The 18,720-nt window shown below is 36.5% G+C and overlaps 1 protein-coding gene across 1 annotated transcript in view; it reads right to left on the bottom strand.

The window, feature by feature from the left end:
• GPATCH2 (G-patch domain containing 2) overlaps positions 1-18,720 on the bottom strand; it is a 148,316-nt gene that overhangs the window by 35,990 nt on the left and 93,606 nt on the right. The window contains exons 7-8 of the mRNA XM_019743007.3: positions 9,423-9,462; positions 2,992-3,062 (exon numbers count right to left, since the gene is read on the bottom strand). Of these exons, the coding sequence (XP_019598566.2) occupies positions 2,992-3,062; positions 9,423-9,462 (111 nt within the window). The remainder of the gene's footprint in view (positions 1-2,991; positions 3,063-9,422; positions 9,463-18,720) is intronic.

The following is an 18,720-nucleotide window of genomic DNA, read 5'->3' as shown; positions in this document are numbered from 1 at the left end:
TTAAAACTTTTGCTTAGGTTTTAATTGAGTTGATTTACTGAGTTTTTAGAGTTCTTTATATATTCTTGATATGGATATTTCATCAGACATATGATTTGCAGATATTTTCCTCTAGTCTATGGCTTATCTTTTCATTCTCTTAAAGTGTCTTTTGAAGAGCAGAAGTTTTCGGTTTTGATTCAGTCTAATTTACCAATTTATTCTTTTATGGATCATGGTCTGGGAGTCTATCTAAAAGTCTTTAGTTAATCCAAGGTCAGAATGTTTTTATCTTGTGTTTTCCTAAAGTTTTATGTTTTGTATTGAGCTGTAAGATCCATTTGAGTTAAGTTTGCTGTATGGTATGAAGTATGAATCCAAGTTCATTTTTTGGCCAATGGATGTCCAGTTGTTCCAGTATCATTTGTTGAAAACACTTTTTTTCTCCATTAATTAATTACCTTTGTACTTGCTCAAAAATCAGTTGTCTGTACATGTGTATGAGTATTTCTTAACTCTGTGTTCTAGTCCATTGATTATTTTGTCTGTCTTTGCACCAATACCACACTTTCTTGATTACTGTAGCTTTAAAATAAGTCTTGAAATCAGGTAGTGTTCGCCTTTCAACTTTATTCTGTTTTTAAAAATAGTTTGGCTATTCTAAGTCCTTTGCATTTCCACATGACTTTTAGAATTAGGTTGTCAATTTCTATAAAATAGCCTGATGGGATTTTTGTTTGGATTTTATTAAATCTATAGTTAAATTTGGGGAGAACTGACATCTTAAGAATAATGAGTCTCCTGACCCACAAACAAGGTATATCTCTCCAGTTAAGTAGGTCGTCTTCAATTTCTCTCAGCAATGTTTTCATACATCAAAAATTTGATGACATGCTTAGGGAGAAATCTGATAAAATATGTGTAAGACCTATGCAGTGAAAACTGTAAAACACTGCTGAGAAAAGCTGAAAAAGACCTAAGTATTTGGTTCTTAATTATGTGTTCTATTTCTTGCCTCATATTGTTATATCTTCCTGTATCTCTTTTAGTTAATATTTACTATGCTTATTTAACATTTTTTAACTTTTTGTTCCAACACTTCTGCTTCGGGTGGAATCAGTAATCCACTATTATTTTCCTTTTGTACAGGCTATTCTCAAATGTCTTATTCTCTTGTCCTATCAGGCAGCAGTATGGGGAAAGGCCAGTCTTCTGTGTCAGCCCAATCCAACAATGACTGGGATTAAACGAATCAATGATTAAATGATTCATTAAATGAATCCTGGCACCAGAAAACTACAGTCATCATACCTGACCTCACAAAACAATTCCTCTGGTCAGGAAAACGCTCTCTCCCTCTCCTCACTCCCAGTTGGTAGGGGCTGGAGTGAAGACATAATGTCACCACATCCCATCAAGTTTCCCAGCTCCTCACAAATACAGCACTGAGCCCCTTTGTAGATAATCTGTCCTATCTCTCTGGATTCTTTTACAATCTCCCCTTCTTTTTAGTGTACTACAGTCCAGTACTAGGTGTGGATTTCTTTTTACTTATTCTGCTTGCTTTATGTTATGCTTTATGTCTATGCATCTATGGATTTATAACTTTCACCCGTTTTGGGAATTCTTGGCCAACATGTCTTCAAATAAGTTTTTCTTCCCTCCCCTCCCAGCCCTTCTATACACTCCATCAAGGACTCTGATTAAATGTATCTCAGACCTTTCTTGTGTCTCTTAACTGCTCTTTCATTTCCCCAACTCCTTGTATTTTTATGCTATATTCTGGCCTATTTCTTCAGTTGTGTGATTCCACTTCACTAACCGTCTCTTTAAAAATCATATTTCTAATGTCTAACAATTATGATTTTTATTCAACTCTGCCTGATTAATTCTAATGGTGATTTGTTGCCTGTTTATTTTATTTCTATAAACATTTCATCCACAGTTATTTATAATCTGTATAAAACTTATACAGATTATAATTTGTATTTTATAATTTTAGGGTCTGACATTCTTAGGAGTAAATACATTGGTTTTCTGTTGACTGTCACTTATTACATGTTTGGCAGTTTTTGGTTGTCTAAATTAGGCACGCAAGATAGGATTTGCATTTACTTCTGCAGATATCCTGTGGGTTATTAGTTGGGGTTAGTTTGTACAAGATGGTGCTTTAAAGATGTATTTCCTGCTTGGGAACTATGACACAGTGGTCAGCGTACAAGCCGCGGGACACGGTGGGATTCAATGGTAGCTGCTGAGCTCAGTCGTCTCGTCTTGTTTAAAACTGAATTAAGTGTAAATCTCAGGACAGTCGACCTGATCGATAGTCTGATAGGCACTTTCATCTAAACAAAAATTAAGTCTTCAGAAACACCACATGTAAACTTGGAAACTATATTGTCTAAAACGATAAACTGGGGCAAATTCTTTGTATTAAAGAAAAAAAAAAGAAAACATTGACTCAGCAATATCAAATGAGCAAGAACCTAGAAGCCCTTTTAAAAAAGCGTATTTTCTATAAACTCATTTATATATTATAAGAAGCATATTTCCTATATATTCAATTATAATAAGCGTATTTTCTGTATACTCATTACATAGTATAAGGAGCATATTTATACTCATATATACTCATTTATGTAAGAACAGATGCACATGTTGCTCTTTCATGAGGTCTAAGTGCCCCTTACATTTGGGGAAAAGGATTGAAATTTAAAAAAATAAGTATTCTAAATCCCTATCTAAAATTAATTAGTTATGAGCGATCACAATTTTCTTTTAAAAGTTCATTCTTTATTTTCACCAGCTTTTAAAAACACACATAAAAATGATATCTTTCTACTCACTACTAGTAATCCTGAAGTATATTCTTATAAGCAACACATACAATGTTTTAAGCTGGCTCTTCAGAACAAAAGGCAACCCAGCTACAAGTCAGCGCATTCCCACTGGTACAGACAAAATGACACATGATTTAAGGGTCACAATTAAAAGAGATTTTGAATTGCTTACCTGCTGGCTGTTTTCACAGAACAGGTTTTCTTGTGTCCTCTCTCAGCTCGGTTATCTCTCAGAAGCTGGTGCTAGCCAAAGTGATAAGACAAAGTTGTGGGAAAAAAAATATTTTCATTACATTATTTTGCAAGCAGAACTAAGTATTCTTCTCATTCAAAGGGACACTAGTTGTTCACTTGCATCACTTTAGTTTCCTACTGGCTTCTCTAAAACACTACTCCTTTTCCTAGATATGCCATTGACCGTCCTGCGAAGATGTTAGTAAGAGCTGGCAATGGGGTGCTTCCCTGACAGCCTCGCCGCCTGGCAGGCAGTTATCACACAGCCTAGAGCAGGCGGTCTCGACCATGGCTCTAACCCTGGTTCTCTGGAACATTCCTGGTGAAATAACATAACCAACCCCTCCCTTCTTACCAACGGCCTCCACCACTGCGGTCAGCTCTCAAGGTTTGGGGGCTTGGCCACTTACACGGACCAAAAATTCTGGTATTGTTTTGTCTGTATTTACCGGCCTAACATGTTGAAGACACCCATCTAATGCATTCTTTTTCAAATAAACTATTAGCTTCGAAATAGATAATTAGAAAATATGTATATTTGGTTGCCTTCTGGAAATGCCTCACCATCCACTTCACTTTATTTCAAAGAATAAAAACAACAACAAAAAAACAAGTCAATACTCTTTACTATGTGTTCATTCAAACTGTAGGTGATTTACGCAGAAAATGATTATATACAAGAGCAGGCTAAAAAAAAGTTGTGCAGCATCTCAGAAGTTAACCCTAACGAAAATAGAAATCTTAGAACTAAGACTGCAGGATAGACCTGGGTTCTAATCCCCACTGTGCCCCTAACTAACAACTCACGTGGTTTTTATAAGAAACCCACCATTGACAAGCTGTGCAACCTTAGGCAAAGGACTTAACCTCTCTGAGTCCCAGTCTTCATCTGTAAAATGGAGATTAATATCTACGTGTAAGGCTGCTGTGTTAAGTGAGATAAACCATGTAAGATGCTTGGCACTAGGAACCGAATGTAAGAAGTGCTAAAAAATGGTACAAATTATGCTATAATTTGAAAATGCTACAATTGAAAAATTGTACAATTATGATTACAGTTAATGAGCCTGTCTATTGGTGGGTATTGTCTGATCAGCATCCATGGCTTTTCATGAAATAACTCCTTTAAACTGTTTAATGACATCACTTAGAGTCAATTATGAGCAATATTTGGCCATCTTTGAGAAGGAACAGACCTCCATTAGATCACCAGGAATGTGGTTAGATCATTCATTCTTTCAGGAATGTCTTAACCAAATAAGTACATATTAAATTTCTCTTAAATATCTACTTCTTTCCATCCCCACTTTCGCCACCCTAGTCCGGGCCATCATTTGCTCGCATCTGTAACAGCCCCCCAGTGCCTCCCTGCCTCCAGCCTTGCTCCCAGCTAAACCGTTCTCCACATTACAGCCATTAATCTGAAATCAGGTCTGACTACAGTACTCTCTTCAGATCAACCCCACAATCTTGCACAAGGCTTTCAGGGCCCTTCATGATTTAATTACATTTCTAAACTCATAATGTATTATACTTCCTCCCACCCCCAACCCAACCTACTTTCTTCTAAGTTCTGTATCTCAGCCATATTGAACTTTTTAGTTTGGGGCGTGTATCATGTTCTCACTCACCTTTGGCCCTTTACTTCTGTTATTCATTTGGCCTGTACATCCAAGCTCTAAACACAGTGTCTGGGATTTCTTTTTATTGCTCAATAAATATTTGTTGAATGAATGAATAAATGAGATAAAGAAATAGAGAACGAGATCTAGTATCTGATACGTGGCTGAAGCCGTATCTCATTATTACTACGTATAGAAAATAGCAACCATTTATCTTAAGTCCATTAATCTGAAAGTGTTTCAATTTAGAAACACTTCGTACCATGACAACTAAATTGTTTCTGAAAATAAAAAAAAAATTAATTGCTTTGGTATTTCTGGGTCTAGTGCCTTTTAAAAAATATATATATATACAAACCAACATTTGTGACACAGATAGCTAGAGGTGACGTGATGAAATCTCTGCCTCCACCTTAAATTAATGGCAGTAGTCAACTGACTTTTCTAATTTTAAGATAAAAGACAGATATTTGAGCACTATTCCTGAGGTTTATGTTAAAACAGCTAAAGCAAAGAACTCAATATCCCCAACACAATGTTTTGAAATGAGAAAATAATTCTGTAGTTTAGTTTTAAAAAACGTTAACTATGATGACCAAAATAAATATTAGGCTGTGCCTACAAGGGTCTGGCTAGTTCTCAGAGAGGCTACCACCTCGATGAATTTAAATGAGACAGCACCTTCCCTGAACTCTGACGTTTGAGCTCCTGTCATTAGATTCATGTGGGATTTCTTTTCTGCCTCAGATTTATAGTGTTGATGGGCTTTGTGTATAAGAAGACAAATATTGGAATTATTTCATATAATGCACTTCTATTAAGAAGCCATCACAAAACCATCTCACTTTAGCAATAAAATTATAAATCTTGTAGTAATTTTGCAAATTTACAATCAAGCTCAGATAAATATATATATGCTCAGATAGATGTCTGGGTCATGAATTTAACTAGTTAATATGGAAACCTACATCTTTTAAGGTACAAAGACAAAAAAACTTAATCCAGAGTATTACTAGAATAGAAAACATATTTGATTTTGGAAGAGTCCCAACATGCTTTTGTTATGTTCCAACCACTAAAACGTGAGGAAGGGGACCTGGTCATGAATTCACAATACAAAGAGATGAGAGTCCTTAAGCTCTGCTCGAATCAGCAAGAGTATGTATGTAGCTCAGGAGCTTTTGTGAAACATTGCATTCTTCTTATTGGTAACATTTTCTGTTTCCTTGACCTGCTATCAGTGTCACAAGTGAGGTCACTTTTCAGGATTCTGACTCCACAATGTCAACTCTGATTAAATACAGAACTTCTGAATATGGTGCGAAGTGCTTCTTACCTTCCAACTTTCAGATTGCTGGACTTAGGCCCAACGGAGGTACAATTCCCTTATTAGTGACCTGCAGATGTATATTAAAAATGACTCATGTAAGAATGATATTAAAACCCATAAACACAAAACCTAGTACGATGTGAGGCTTACCAAAGGGACACAATTTTACGAATGGCTGAATTAAACCAGGAAGAGAAGAGTTCCTTGTGCAGAATGGTTCTTACTCTTAAAGAAAGCAAGCTAAGAATTTCTGTGGCTACTCCTGATACATTTGCAAGACTATTGAAAGTGTCAAGTTCCTAACACTAGAGGAAGCAGCAAAGAGCAGAAGCCTTATTCCACAGCGACGCTCTCTTACTCCCTGATAGTCAGCAGGCATGCGCGCTCAGCGGTGCTTATATCGGCAGCCACTTTTCAGGTTACTCCTCCAGCATCTACAAAACAATTTCAAGTCTCTGCACACTCAGCCTCCAGGTGTCCTCAACCTTAAAAAGGAAAACTAAGCAGTACCTCAACTATGATCTATGACTCATTAAGATACTTGTAAACTCAGTCAAAATGTCAGAGCATTAGATGTTCAAGGAGGAAAAGACTCAGAATTTAAAAAGACAAAACAAAACAAAACAAAAAAACCCACCCAAAACACCCAATGCTTCCTATCGCTGCCTCTCACTGCCTCTCGCTCCCTCCCTCCACTTATGTATTGACTTTGCTCTTTCTCCCTTGTGGTCTTCACGATGGCCTCTCTGTGGTGGTCTCTAACATCTAGCAGCAAACTGTAATTATTCTTTCCTCCCCTAAGGTCAGGGGAAAAGCTATGCTGTTTCTACATATACCTCTTTTTTGCAAAAATGGCGAGTACCCAGTAGATAATGGCGGATGGTAATAGGTATTTATTAAGTGTGTAATAAAAGAAGGATGAGTATGCATGATGTCAACAGAAATGACATTTAACACAAAAGGACAGAAAGAAAGAGAAATTATAAAATGAGGGACAGTAGCAAGGGGTGGGATTCAAAAGAAGTGGGGATAACAATATTATTTCTTTAAATTTATGAGTTGGGAAAAATCAGAGGTGATCATATATGTTAACAGTCACTCATTCAGCAGTACATTGAAAGTTGTATACTTCTTCACGGTCTCGCATTTCTTTATTTGCACCTAGGTTTGGCCAACAGTTTACTGTGCTGTAGTTACGTCCAAGCTGAACTAAGAAAATTTTATCCCTCAAAATGTCAGTAGCCTGTGTGTGTATTTTATACACACCTATATACAGTCTGTCCTCATTATTTGCAGATTTCATATTCGCAAATTTGTCTATTTGCTAAAATTTGTCATGACAAAATCAACACTTCTGGCACTTCTGCATTTGCAGATATGTGCAGACTGGTAAAAGTGTGCGTCCCTTGTAGCGTTACGTTCCCAGCTGAGGTCTGACAAGGTCATGTTCTGCCTTTTTGTTTCAGCTTTCATACTGCACACGAGTGTCTTTCCTGCGGTCTCTGTAGTGCTACGATTTTTTTCTTTTTTGGTAGTTTTGTGCTCATGTTTGTGATTCCATTGCTTCAAGTGGTCCCCAAACATAGTGGTGAAGAAGTGGAAGAAAGCTGTGAAGGGCCTCACCGAGAAAATACGTGTGTTAGGTAAGCTTTCTACAGGAATAAGTTACAGTGCTACTGGTCGTGAGCTCAGTGATAGGTAATAAATAAGGTGTCTTTAAACAGAAACACACATCAAACAAGGTTATGAATCGATTAGTTAACGACAACGTTGTGACCAGAGGCTCTCAGGAAGCTGGGCTTTCTGGATTTGCTATTTCAGTGTTTGCATCAACTTTATATTAGCAGAACAGAGCTACCGCAAAGAGCAAGAATCAACTGTGTTTATTCATGAATCATCTATATAGTCAAGATAAAAATCTGAACTGGTGTATTGAAGTTTAAGCAAAAGGCTGATTCAAAAATTGATCGAAAAGATTTTAAAAATTATAAGAAAAGGAATTGGTGAACTTCCTTATCTACATGTTATTAGCTGTTAGTTAATTTTTAACTGCAGAAATAAAAGTGGGCTGGAAGCAACCAGTTACACTGTAATCTAAAACACAAATTCATAACATTACTGTAGTATTTCTCAAATTCTAAAAGGTAGAAAAGGGGCTTTAAAAAAAACTGTATTTTGGGCAATAAAATGTGCCAATGTAACTTACTACTAGAAGCAGTATCTTACTGAAAGCATCGTATACAGAGAGACTTGAACCATTTGGGAAACAGAAACTCTAATTTTTACATTCTGAATAATAAGATGAATATATCATCCATGTAGCCTAGTTAATTCCCAATTCCTTAGAAATAGTGGTATATGTTCTATTACTACGTAAGAAGTATCTTTTAAAGGGCATGGAAAAAGGCACGTTTACAAAAAAAATCATTAAAACTGAATTTGTCACAAGACATTTTTTGTTAGTTAGGCTCATGTGTGTTAAGAACTCCAGCATAGTTTATAATGAAATACTCGGCACCTTCCTTTTATAAGAGGAAGTATGGCCTATGCAAGCAAGCTGCTGCCCAGCTCAGGAAATTAAACATCACCAATATGGCAGTGGTTCCAATTACGATATGAAGCCCAACCCCCTCTTTACCTACCTGCCTACCTGCCCCCCAGAAGAAATGATCCCTGTGGATTTGAAGTTTATCATTCCCATTATTTAAAGATATTTTTTACATATCATATTTTTGACCCACCTAAAAACATAACTTTTATAATCATTAATGAAAAAAAAAAGCTTAGGAAGGATGCAAAGCCTAAAATATATGTGGTTTAAAACTGATAAAAAAAATTTAAGCCCCAAATTGCCTTCACATGCTGCCGGGAGAGAAATAGTGCATTCAAGGGACAAAGAAAGTAAACTACTTTATAGGTAAACTGTACATGTAAACTTACCTAAAATCAATATCAAGTTCTTGTTAAGTAATCATTGTACTGCCATGTATACTAATACGAGATTTAAAAAAATAAACTCATCTAGAAATATAAACTTGTGAGAAACTATTTGCCACCTTTTAAACTTCAAAGATAAAAATACTCTCTTGCTGGCTGGTCTCACATTTAATACAAATTCATGTTTTAAGCAGATGTACTATGTGGTACTACAACTCTGGGAAAAACACAAAAATGAGTTCCAGAGTCTTTTCTTGGAGGTGACACACGTGACCGAGGAAGGTGGCAGTCAGGGAGAACGCCGATGCTTACTGAGGCGCACCCAATTGGTCAGTGACTCAGGCCTGGGTATAGTTAACTGTTTTCTAAGGAAACTGGGATTTGCATCCTTACCATAAAGCTGACCTACTAGGCTGAAGGGAGATAGTGAAATATTTGAAAGAGACTGAGGAATTGCCTTCGGATTCGAATGTTTCTTACCTGGCCGTGCTCTGTCCTAGCCCCAGGGCTGAACCAATGGCTGCAGAGGAAAGAGAAGAGGAGTTAGCCTGAGCCGAGCTGCAAGCCCGGGCTCTCACTTTCATCAGTCTGCATGTGCTCTGAGAAATGGATTCGCCACCAGCAACGGAGCCTGAAATACGCGTTCTTTTAATGGATATTTCATGTAATTCTAGACTTACACCAATTCTGACAGAAATGCAAGAGTGCTCATAAGCCAGTAATTTTCAATTTAATAAGCAAACTCAGTTAGAATTAAATTTCCATTTAATTATGTTAACATAAACTGCTGGGACTGTATTCATTGTAGAAATCAATTCTGGTTATAAAATCTACAAATGCTATCCGTTACCACAACTTAATTATAGCATCATTACAACAAATTATGACCTTCTGATTGTTGGAGTTTAAAAAAAACAGAATATTATATACTCTGACTATGCCTCCCTTAGCCCGTGGTGTGAATTCTGGAGCATCAGTAGAAGGTACCTTGACCACATTGGATTCTGGCTGAGAACACGTTCAACAATGGCGTCCGTCCCTGCATGGTGGAGCCCTTCCCTTCTCCCCCCTGCCTCGCCCTGCCTGGCCCACCCCACAGTGCATCCGCTGGACTCTTACTACTGACCTCTCTGGCGACACCTTTCAACAGGAGTTACATGGTTAGCTATGTCCCCAGCCCTCGGCAGTGCTCTGCACGCAAGCTCACCAGAAAAACTCATTGTAAACATTCAGCAGGAGAAGATGGAGAGAGCCCTATGGCAAAGAGACTGCGAAAAGACCACGGTCCTAGGGAATGATTATTCATATTACTACAAATGCTATTTATTTATTTTTTTCAGGAACAGTCATCTTGGGCACCTCTGTGTCCCAAGCACTCTTTAGACACGTGGCATGTCTTATTTCCTGTCCTCACAAAAGGCTTCCAAGGTTATTCTCATGTCCCAGGTGCAGAAACAGGCTGAGATGGTAAGGTCTTTGCCCACGGTGTGCGTTCACCACACCAGATACAGGCAGGCAGGCAAGGGGCTTCTGTTGAAAGGGCACATTTTCTGGTACCCTCTACGAGATCTGCATATTCTCTCGGCTGTGCGGTACTAAAGCCTGGGAATAAACAGCCTCGACAACATTGATAGGCTTTGTCTATGCTCCTATTGGGACATTTCGTAAGTTCATGGGAAGCGATGCTCCCTGGCAGGTCAGACTCCACCTCTGATGCAGGAATGGACACTTATTCGTAGTTGTAAGTGACATCTGGAGTAATTACCGACAAACCCAGAAACAAATTATTCACTGCACTTTCCTCTGACAACGTACGACTAACATATTTCCCCTTTGGTATGGATTGTGCCTTTTACTTTAAAGAAGAATATTTAAAAAAATCAAATGCATACATGCAGTTTTTAAAAGCCCCTAAAAAAAAAAAAAAGGGTTTAAAATCGGCAGTGTCTTGTCCCGTCTGTCCTAACCCCGAAACTCTGTCCAGAGAAACCACTGTCAACTCCTTTAGCCTTTTCTTTTGGTTCGTACTTATGCATTTCTTTTAAAAAATATGATAATGCTGATATTCTGTGGTTGATTTTAGACATGAAAGATTTCCTATTACTGTAAATTTAGCTGCTTTGAAGCCCCCAACCGCCTATTTCTAGTTATGACACCAGTTTTGAGTAATCAATCGTAAATACGGATATAACTATGTGAAAACTGTGTGCTGCTGAATTTCCTTTTTGTTTCTCCTAAAGTTGACAGTTGCCTTGTTTTTCTTCCTTTACTGTTTTTCCTAGCATGTACCCACTATCTGCCTTTATGAAATCTGTCAAATCCTTACACTGTTATTTTTTCAAATATTAAAAAAAGTCTCTGATAATATGTCCATCCCTTACTTGCCCCGCCCCCCCTCCAGCCCCCAGAGATCTGCTTCCACAGCCCATAGTACACATGGTCTCATCTGGGCTGCTGTTCTCCAGATCTGCTCTGGATCTCCCCTTTGCCTTCACTGGGCTTTGTTGTCATGTCCAGTCTGCTGTGCCTCTGTTTCCTGTACCCCACAGCTTCTCAGTTTATCTCAGCCTTTTGCCAAAGCACTCACTTGACTAGTATCTTCAGAGTGCTTGAGACGCACATTGTTTGAGCTGACCTTTTCTCCCCTTTGTCTGCTTTCTTCCTTCTATGCTTAGTTTTCAATGTACCAATCCAGTGCTTCTTTCTGTTCTTTTTAAAAATGCGAGCTGTATTTTTTTTCCCCCCTTTGGATGCTTTTAGAGGTTTCTAATTCACCAGCAGGGCGCCTTTTTCAATACTGTGTTGGGTAAGATCTTTCAGTCTAGCGATCTGAGTCTTCCAGTACAGGAAAATTTGGTTATTCGTTTTCTTTTCCCTCCTCTTTTATCACTGTTTTCTTCTTTCTCTCCCTCTGGTAGTATGAACCTCAAACAAGGAAGACATTTTACACAGGAGTTTAAGATGAATGATCCAGCAGGGGCAGCGATGTGGGATAGGACAGTGGTGGCCTCTGTGCCCTCAGGTTTATCTCTGAGCAGCCTGTCTAACTCACCCTGGCAGAATTAGCTGCGTCCTGTTCTCAGCTTTCAGTGTCTTTGCACAGAGCCCGCCGAACACTCAGTTGTGTTCATATGTTGTAGTTTATGTATCCTGATGAAAAATCCCAGAGGTTCTTGAGACAGGGAGAGTGATTATAACAGAAGTAACAGAAGAGTAACTGTAGTTGTAGAAAAAGTAGTAGTGGTATTAAGAGAAGTGGTAGTAAAAACAGCCCCACAGCCCAGGAAATGCCAGGTATGTGCTGGGTACCACGCTCACGGTCATACACGATCTCATTTAAACCTCGCAACAACCTTATGGGGTTTCCAAGCTCAGTTCTCTCTCTAGGACACAGATGCAGTTTGGGCGTGTCGAGGAAGCTTGACATGTGCGTGATAAAATTAACACCACCTCCCTTACGGTATTGGGAGGCTTAAACAAGACCAAGAAAGAATCTGGCACATAGTTATTGTTTAAAATACATGTCAATTCTCTTCTCCCACAATACACAGTGAAATATAGTAATAGGAGAACTTTTATTCTGTGAACTTTTATTCCTAAATGTCAAGTAGAAACACCAATGCTCATGGGTAATATTTACAGGATTCCCCAACAGGTGCAGCAGGCTTTCAAATATGTAACCGACGCTTGACACATTTGTTTCTTTAATTGATTTTTGGTTCAGTAGAGTGTAGTGTATGATTTTAGAAAAATCAGATTATCTATAAAGTAGTGATGTGATACTGCTATGACTGCTTCAATTGAAGAGAGCAGTGCTTATGTAAATACTCTGAAAAATAAAATATGCTATCCAAATAAAGCATCATCATCATCTTGAAATGTTTTATACCTAGTTTAATAGTGTTTTGGTATTTTACATAAGCATTTTGTAAAAATGTCTAAGAACTGTTATTATACTTGTTCTATAACTAAAAATTAAGACATATGTAAACTAAATGACTTACCCAAGGGAATCGCAGTAAATCAGAAAAGGAATTGATCTGGTATATCTTATTTATATCAACCTAAAGTTAAAGCCACTTTCATGATAAAGCAATAGATGCTAAATTTCAAAGTGTAAAAGTATTCCCAAAGAACTTAACCTTTAATCCAGGAAGATCTTGCTTTAAACAAACTCAATATTTACACAAACTATAAAATAAAGGGTGAATATCTTCTTTATAAAGAAGTTCATCACAGGATTATAAGTAGTCACCTATGTGCATTTAAAATAAGTTTTAATGTACATACAATTCTTTAGGTAAATATCCTATACCTTAAAGTGAAAGAAAAGTAAAATATAAATTAAAAAAAAAAAAATCATATTTACTCAATTTAAAAGTAAGTATCTCATAAGTGATTGGAAAAAAGCCGGATAAAATTCTGGAGCGACTGAGTCAGTACATAAAGGGAGGTGGAGTGAATAAAAAGTAACCCCACTTGATGTCTTAAATTAAAAAAAAAAAAAAAAATAGTCAGATACCATGTCTCCCCCCAAATAAGATCTAGCTGGACCATCAGCTCTAATGCGTCTTTTGGAGCAAAAATTAATATGAAACCCAGTCTTATTTTAATATAAGACCTGGTATAATATAATATAATATAATATAATATAATATAATATAATATAATATAATATAATATAATATAATATAATATAATATAATACCGGGTCTTATATAATGTTAAAATAAGACTGGGTCTTGTATTAATTTTTGCTCCAAAAGACGCATTAGAGCTGATGGTCTGGCTAGGTCTTATTTTCCAGGAAACACGATATTAATTTTATTTTCCACATTTTAATATATGTATTTTCAAAAAATCAACAAAATGATTAACTGTGAATTTCAAAATTTAACATATTATTTTTCCTCAGAAATAACGTACTAATTTCTCTTTTTTAGTGGAATTGAGATTCTTGTCACTTTTTATGTACCTTTATAGTTATTTTAATGAATATTTCATTTATTCATTATAAATGAAACCTGTCATATGTTAACAATTAGACTTTAAATATAGTAATACATTTTACAAGGAAATAATTATTAGATGGTATATAAAAAAATTAGTACAATTTTAAGTGTTATTTTATTAAAATAATCATGTTTTCACTACTATGACTGCAAGAATATCTGTACAGAGCACATTAGTTTATCTTAAAAACCAAGACTCCATATTCCGACAGGTGCACAGTAAAGTTGTTCACCAAATTACTATAAATAATGTTTTGTCATGTATAATGAGCTCCCATGTGTAATGAGCTCCCATGTATAATGCGCACCCATGCTTTTGGCCTAAACTTTCAGGGGAAAAAAATTTTCGTTTTAACTTTTAAATTCAAATTTTTATTTGTTTACATTTAGGTACTTGTTTTCTTTTTTTTTTTTTAAAGATTTTATTGGGGAAGGGGAACAGGACTATATTGGGGAACAGTGTGTACTTCCAGGCCTTTTTTCCAAGTCAAGTTGTTGTCCTTTCAATCTTAGTTATGGAGGGTGCCATTCAGCTTCAAGTTGTTGTCCTTTCAGTCTTAGTTGTGGAGGGCCCAGCTCAGCGCCAGGTCCAGTTGCCGTTTTCTAGTTGCAGGGGGCACAGCCCACCATCCCTTGCAGGACTTGAACCGGCAACCTTGTGGTTGAGAGGACGCACTCCAACCAACTGAGCCATCCGGGAGCTCAGCGGCAGCTCAGCTCAAGGTGCCGTGTTCAATCTTAGTTGCAGGGGGCGGAGCCCACCATCCCTTGCGGGACTTGAGGAGTTGAACCGCCAACCTTGTGTTTGAGAGCCCACTGGCCTATATGAGAATTGAACTGGCAGCCTTCGGATTTCTAACCACCTGAGCCACCGGGCTGGCCCCAGGTACTTGTTTTTTGTATTATAAAGGAATTTTAGCATTTCTTTCTTAACATATTATGGTACAAGAAATTTTATGTTACAAATAATTACAAAACACAAGAACAGTTAAAGGCATAAGAAATTGTATGTACCGGTAACAAATTGATGATATTTACGCACCCTAGAAGGCCAAGAAATCTTTGTCATTACAAGTTCATTGTATTCAACAAAACTGATTATTGTATTCCAGTGTATTATTTTGCATACGGATATTCTTATTGATTTCTAGAGTTAGACTTTCAACTCATAAGCATAAATAAAAGAATTAAAGCTATTTATGTACATACGAAATTAGTACTACCCATGTATAATGCACATCCTTATTTTTCCCTCACAAACTTGGGCAAAAACAGTGCACATTATACATGGCAAAATATGGTCATTTCTTTTTTACAGTTGAATACTATAAAATATAATTTTTATAGACACTATCCAAAGTTTATTGACCTACCTCCACTACTCTTATCTAGTGAGTTGAACATTTTCAGTGAGGTGGGTATTGTTCTATTAACACTAAAAACATCCTTTTCCGTTCCCCACCTCAGCAGCCCTGTTTCTTCTGATTAGTCATTTCTAGGCTGCCCTACAAGAAAACTTTGTTAACCATGGGACCACATAACCACATGGTTTCAAAACTGAAATTCCTAAATGCTATTGTGTTAGAGCCTGTAAAGTATCTTCCCCTAGTTATTAAAATCTACTCTTAAGCTTGAAATTCTATGAAGTAAAATTATTTTAAGTATTCCTACATCAGACTGCTTTTGGCGTGATTTTCCAAAGTGAAACAAGTATTGCATTAGCGGAATCATGAGTAACTGAATGCGAGTAGTAGTTGTTGCTTACTATCCAATTAGTGGTTTCTAAATAGTCATAATTTAATGACTATTTATAGCCATTTTTACAGGTTTGTTAGTACAACTCTGAGTTAAGCTACAGTAAAGATCAAACAAAACCACAGTTAATCTGTGCTTCCCTCTACGCTCTTGAGCAAGCATCAGGAAAAGGGTGTGTCTCTCCATCACTAGCCAGCAGTGGAACAAGATAACCTTGAACCCAGAGCCTATGATTTATGTGTGCGGCCTTGTGCTGTTTATTGTAAGAAACTTAAAAAAGAACAACACAAAGTCTTTAACCATGGCAAATTCATGGTCCATCAAGGGGTATGAAACAAATACATAATAACTATATTCTAGGGAGTAATGTGAAAAACACTATAATCAAGTAGATATAAGAGCCTAAAGGGACTATTCACTTTAGGGACTGAAGCACTTCTTTAAAAGTTGAAAATTTTACATGGATTATTTTTCCCCTTGAACTCCTTGAATTTCCAACTCACATAAGTTTATCCTACTGTAATGTATTTTTATGCTCAAAAGACTTTTATTAGTAACCCTATTATATTCCTCTATAGCAAAAATGTGAATGTATGTATCTATCTAGTATATATATATATATATATACATATACATATGTATATATATATACATATATATATCTATATCTATATATCTATATAGATATAGATATATATATATATAAAATCTTCTTTAATTTCTATGATTATAAAACTAGAGTTAAAATTATTTGGAAAAGTTTAACAGTCAATGCTGATAACAACTGTTACTTGATAACAATCAGTTATTTAAGACCTGAAAGAGTTAGCATTCATATTCAATTAATTAAACCAGCATAAACATTATATATTTTGATAATACTAAACATACAAAATAAAATTTAATTATAATGGCACATTAGTAACCTTTTCCCCCAAATTAGTTCATGTATCTGTTGAATATTACCTTTAGCATCAATTCTATTCATATATTTTATTTGTATTGATTTGAATGTTCAGAAACCTTGTTCACACAGATTCGTAAATGGACATAAAAGGAATTTGGTTAGAGCAGTCACTTGATTATTGAACCCCCTTGGAGTTATTCTGTCATGTGTACCTAGTACATTCTGAAAATTAGATGTTTTTTAATCTTGAATACCCAATAGGATTTTGACACATATGGGTAGGAGGGAATGCATGAGCAAAGTCTCAGGCTAAAGCGGGCAGTGATGAAAAGGTCATATTCAGGGAATAGAGGTCAACTGGATAACTGAACCATAGGTGTTTGGGGTAACAGCTGAGGTGAAAAGGTAAACTGGAGCCAGACTGTAGAAGGTGTTTAATGACAGGCCAGGGAGGTTTTTCCACTGGCAAGAGGCAATCCTGGAGGTTTTCAGTAGGGAAATGAAAGGATCAGAACTGAGCTTGAGTAGCATGTACTGCAAGGAGAACAGACAGAAAGACCCACTAGGGTGCTAATGTAAAAGATAACAGAGGTTTAATTAAAGTCATAGAGCAGGAAAAGGAAAAGATGAGCTACTGTAGAAACTGAGTAGGTCAGCATGAGCTACTGAAGAAACTGAATGACTTCATTTTAGTCCTGAGTGTGGAGAGAATGGTAATCAGACACATTGGGATACCCAGGAAACTCTGAAGATAGTGACCTCTGAGTTCCATCCTCAGAAAATCTCATTTAATTGACTGAGAACCACTGGGGAGATTGGTGTGGCAGGGACATCAGGGGGATACGATTGGGGTCATGCCTGCTAATTTGAGAAGCAATACTCAGTTGACATTATCCCATCTGTCCTATTCTAAATACACACTTCCATGTCTTTATTCACTCAATAACTATTTACTGTGTACCAGGCACTGCTGGCATGAGATTACGTGGTGACAAAGCAACAGTGGCATTTGTCTGCCCTCAGAGCTTTTACAATCGTTACCAGATGCAATTTTTGGTTGAAAAACAGCTCTAAATCTACTTGCTGGAGTATTTGTTTTGTATCAGAACAGAAAATTAAGAAGAAAATATACAAGTCTTTTGGTTGTCATTTTGAGAAAACAAATGCTTTACTCTGCTTTTTATTTTCTTTCTTTTGTTTGAGGGACAATAAAGACGAGATCTTATAGTATAATTAAAAATGAAGGAAGTAAGGTATTAAGAGGGGAAATTATGATGTAGCCTATTAAAATGAATGTCTCTATAAAATAGTATCTATATTTTATATATTTATATTATATTAATAATCTATATAAAATAAGCTATCCCTGAACAATAATTTCTGTTTTACATGTGCTAAGGATAGACTCTAAAAAATAGGATCTAATGGATCCTAATATGATTGCTTGCCAGAAAAAAAAAATGATTAAGTAATTAATTTGTGTCTTTCCATACACTTTATGGCCTTTCTCAAGTTCAACCAACTTCACAGGTGACATATGGTATTGAGTGAAAATATATAATGTATTTAAGCTCTTCTAACAAAGATATATTTAGAAATAGAATTAGCACCTAGAAATTTACCCTATAATTCACCAAAGTCAAAGCTCAATTACTTAACTTTTGGAATCACGTAGTAAATTAGTCTCTTCCTTTTGTTGCTAAATGGAAATATATCCTGGTCCCCTCACAGCTCAAGCTGGACAGGAGCAGAGAGCAGAGAAGTAATGGGAAAGAGTGACTTACTCTTCATTTTAATACTTTTAAAGAGTTGGGGGAGAAAGGGCATAAGAATGGAGTCGGAGAAGAGCTTGATGCCACTTAATGTCATGACCATGTAAATGTTTTAATATAATACATGAATTTCATATTCTATCACAAATAAAAGAATCACTGTATTTAAAAACCTGTATTTAAGTTCACTGAAATGGTTTTGCACAGCTGCCATTGGTATATGACACTTACGTGTTCTCAAGATAGGTACAAATTAAACCACCTTTACTGGCAATAGCTACCAATTTCCCAAAAGAGAGACGTAGACTAACCCCCACAAGGTCATACAAACT

This window comes from Rhinolophus sinicus, chromosome 6 (assembly GCF_057876585.1).
Source record: "Rhinolophus sinicus isolate RSI-liver-muscle chromosome 6, RSI-T2T, whole genome shotgun sequence".
Classification (NCBI taxonomy): Eukaryota; Metazoa; Chordata; class Mammalia; order Chiroptera; family Rhinolophidae; genus Rhinolophus; species Rhinolophus sinicus.
This window is presented reverse-complemented; position numbering and strand designations above follow the sequence as displayed.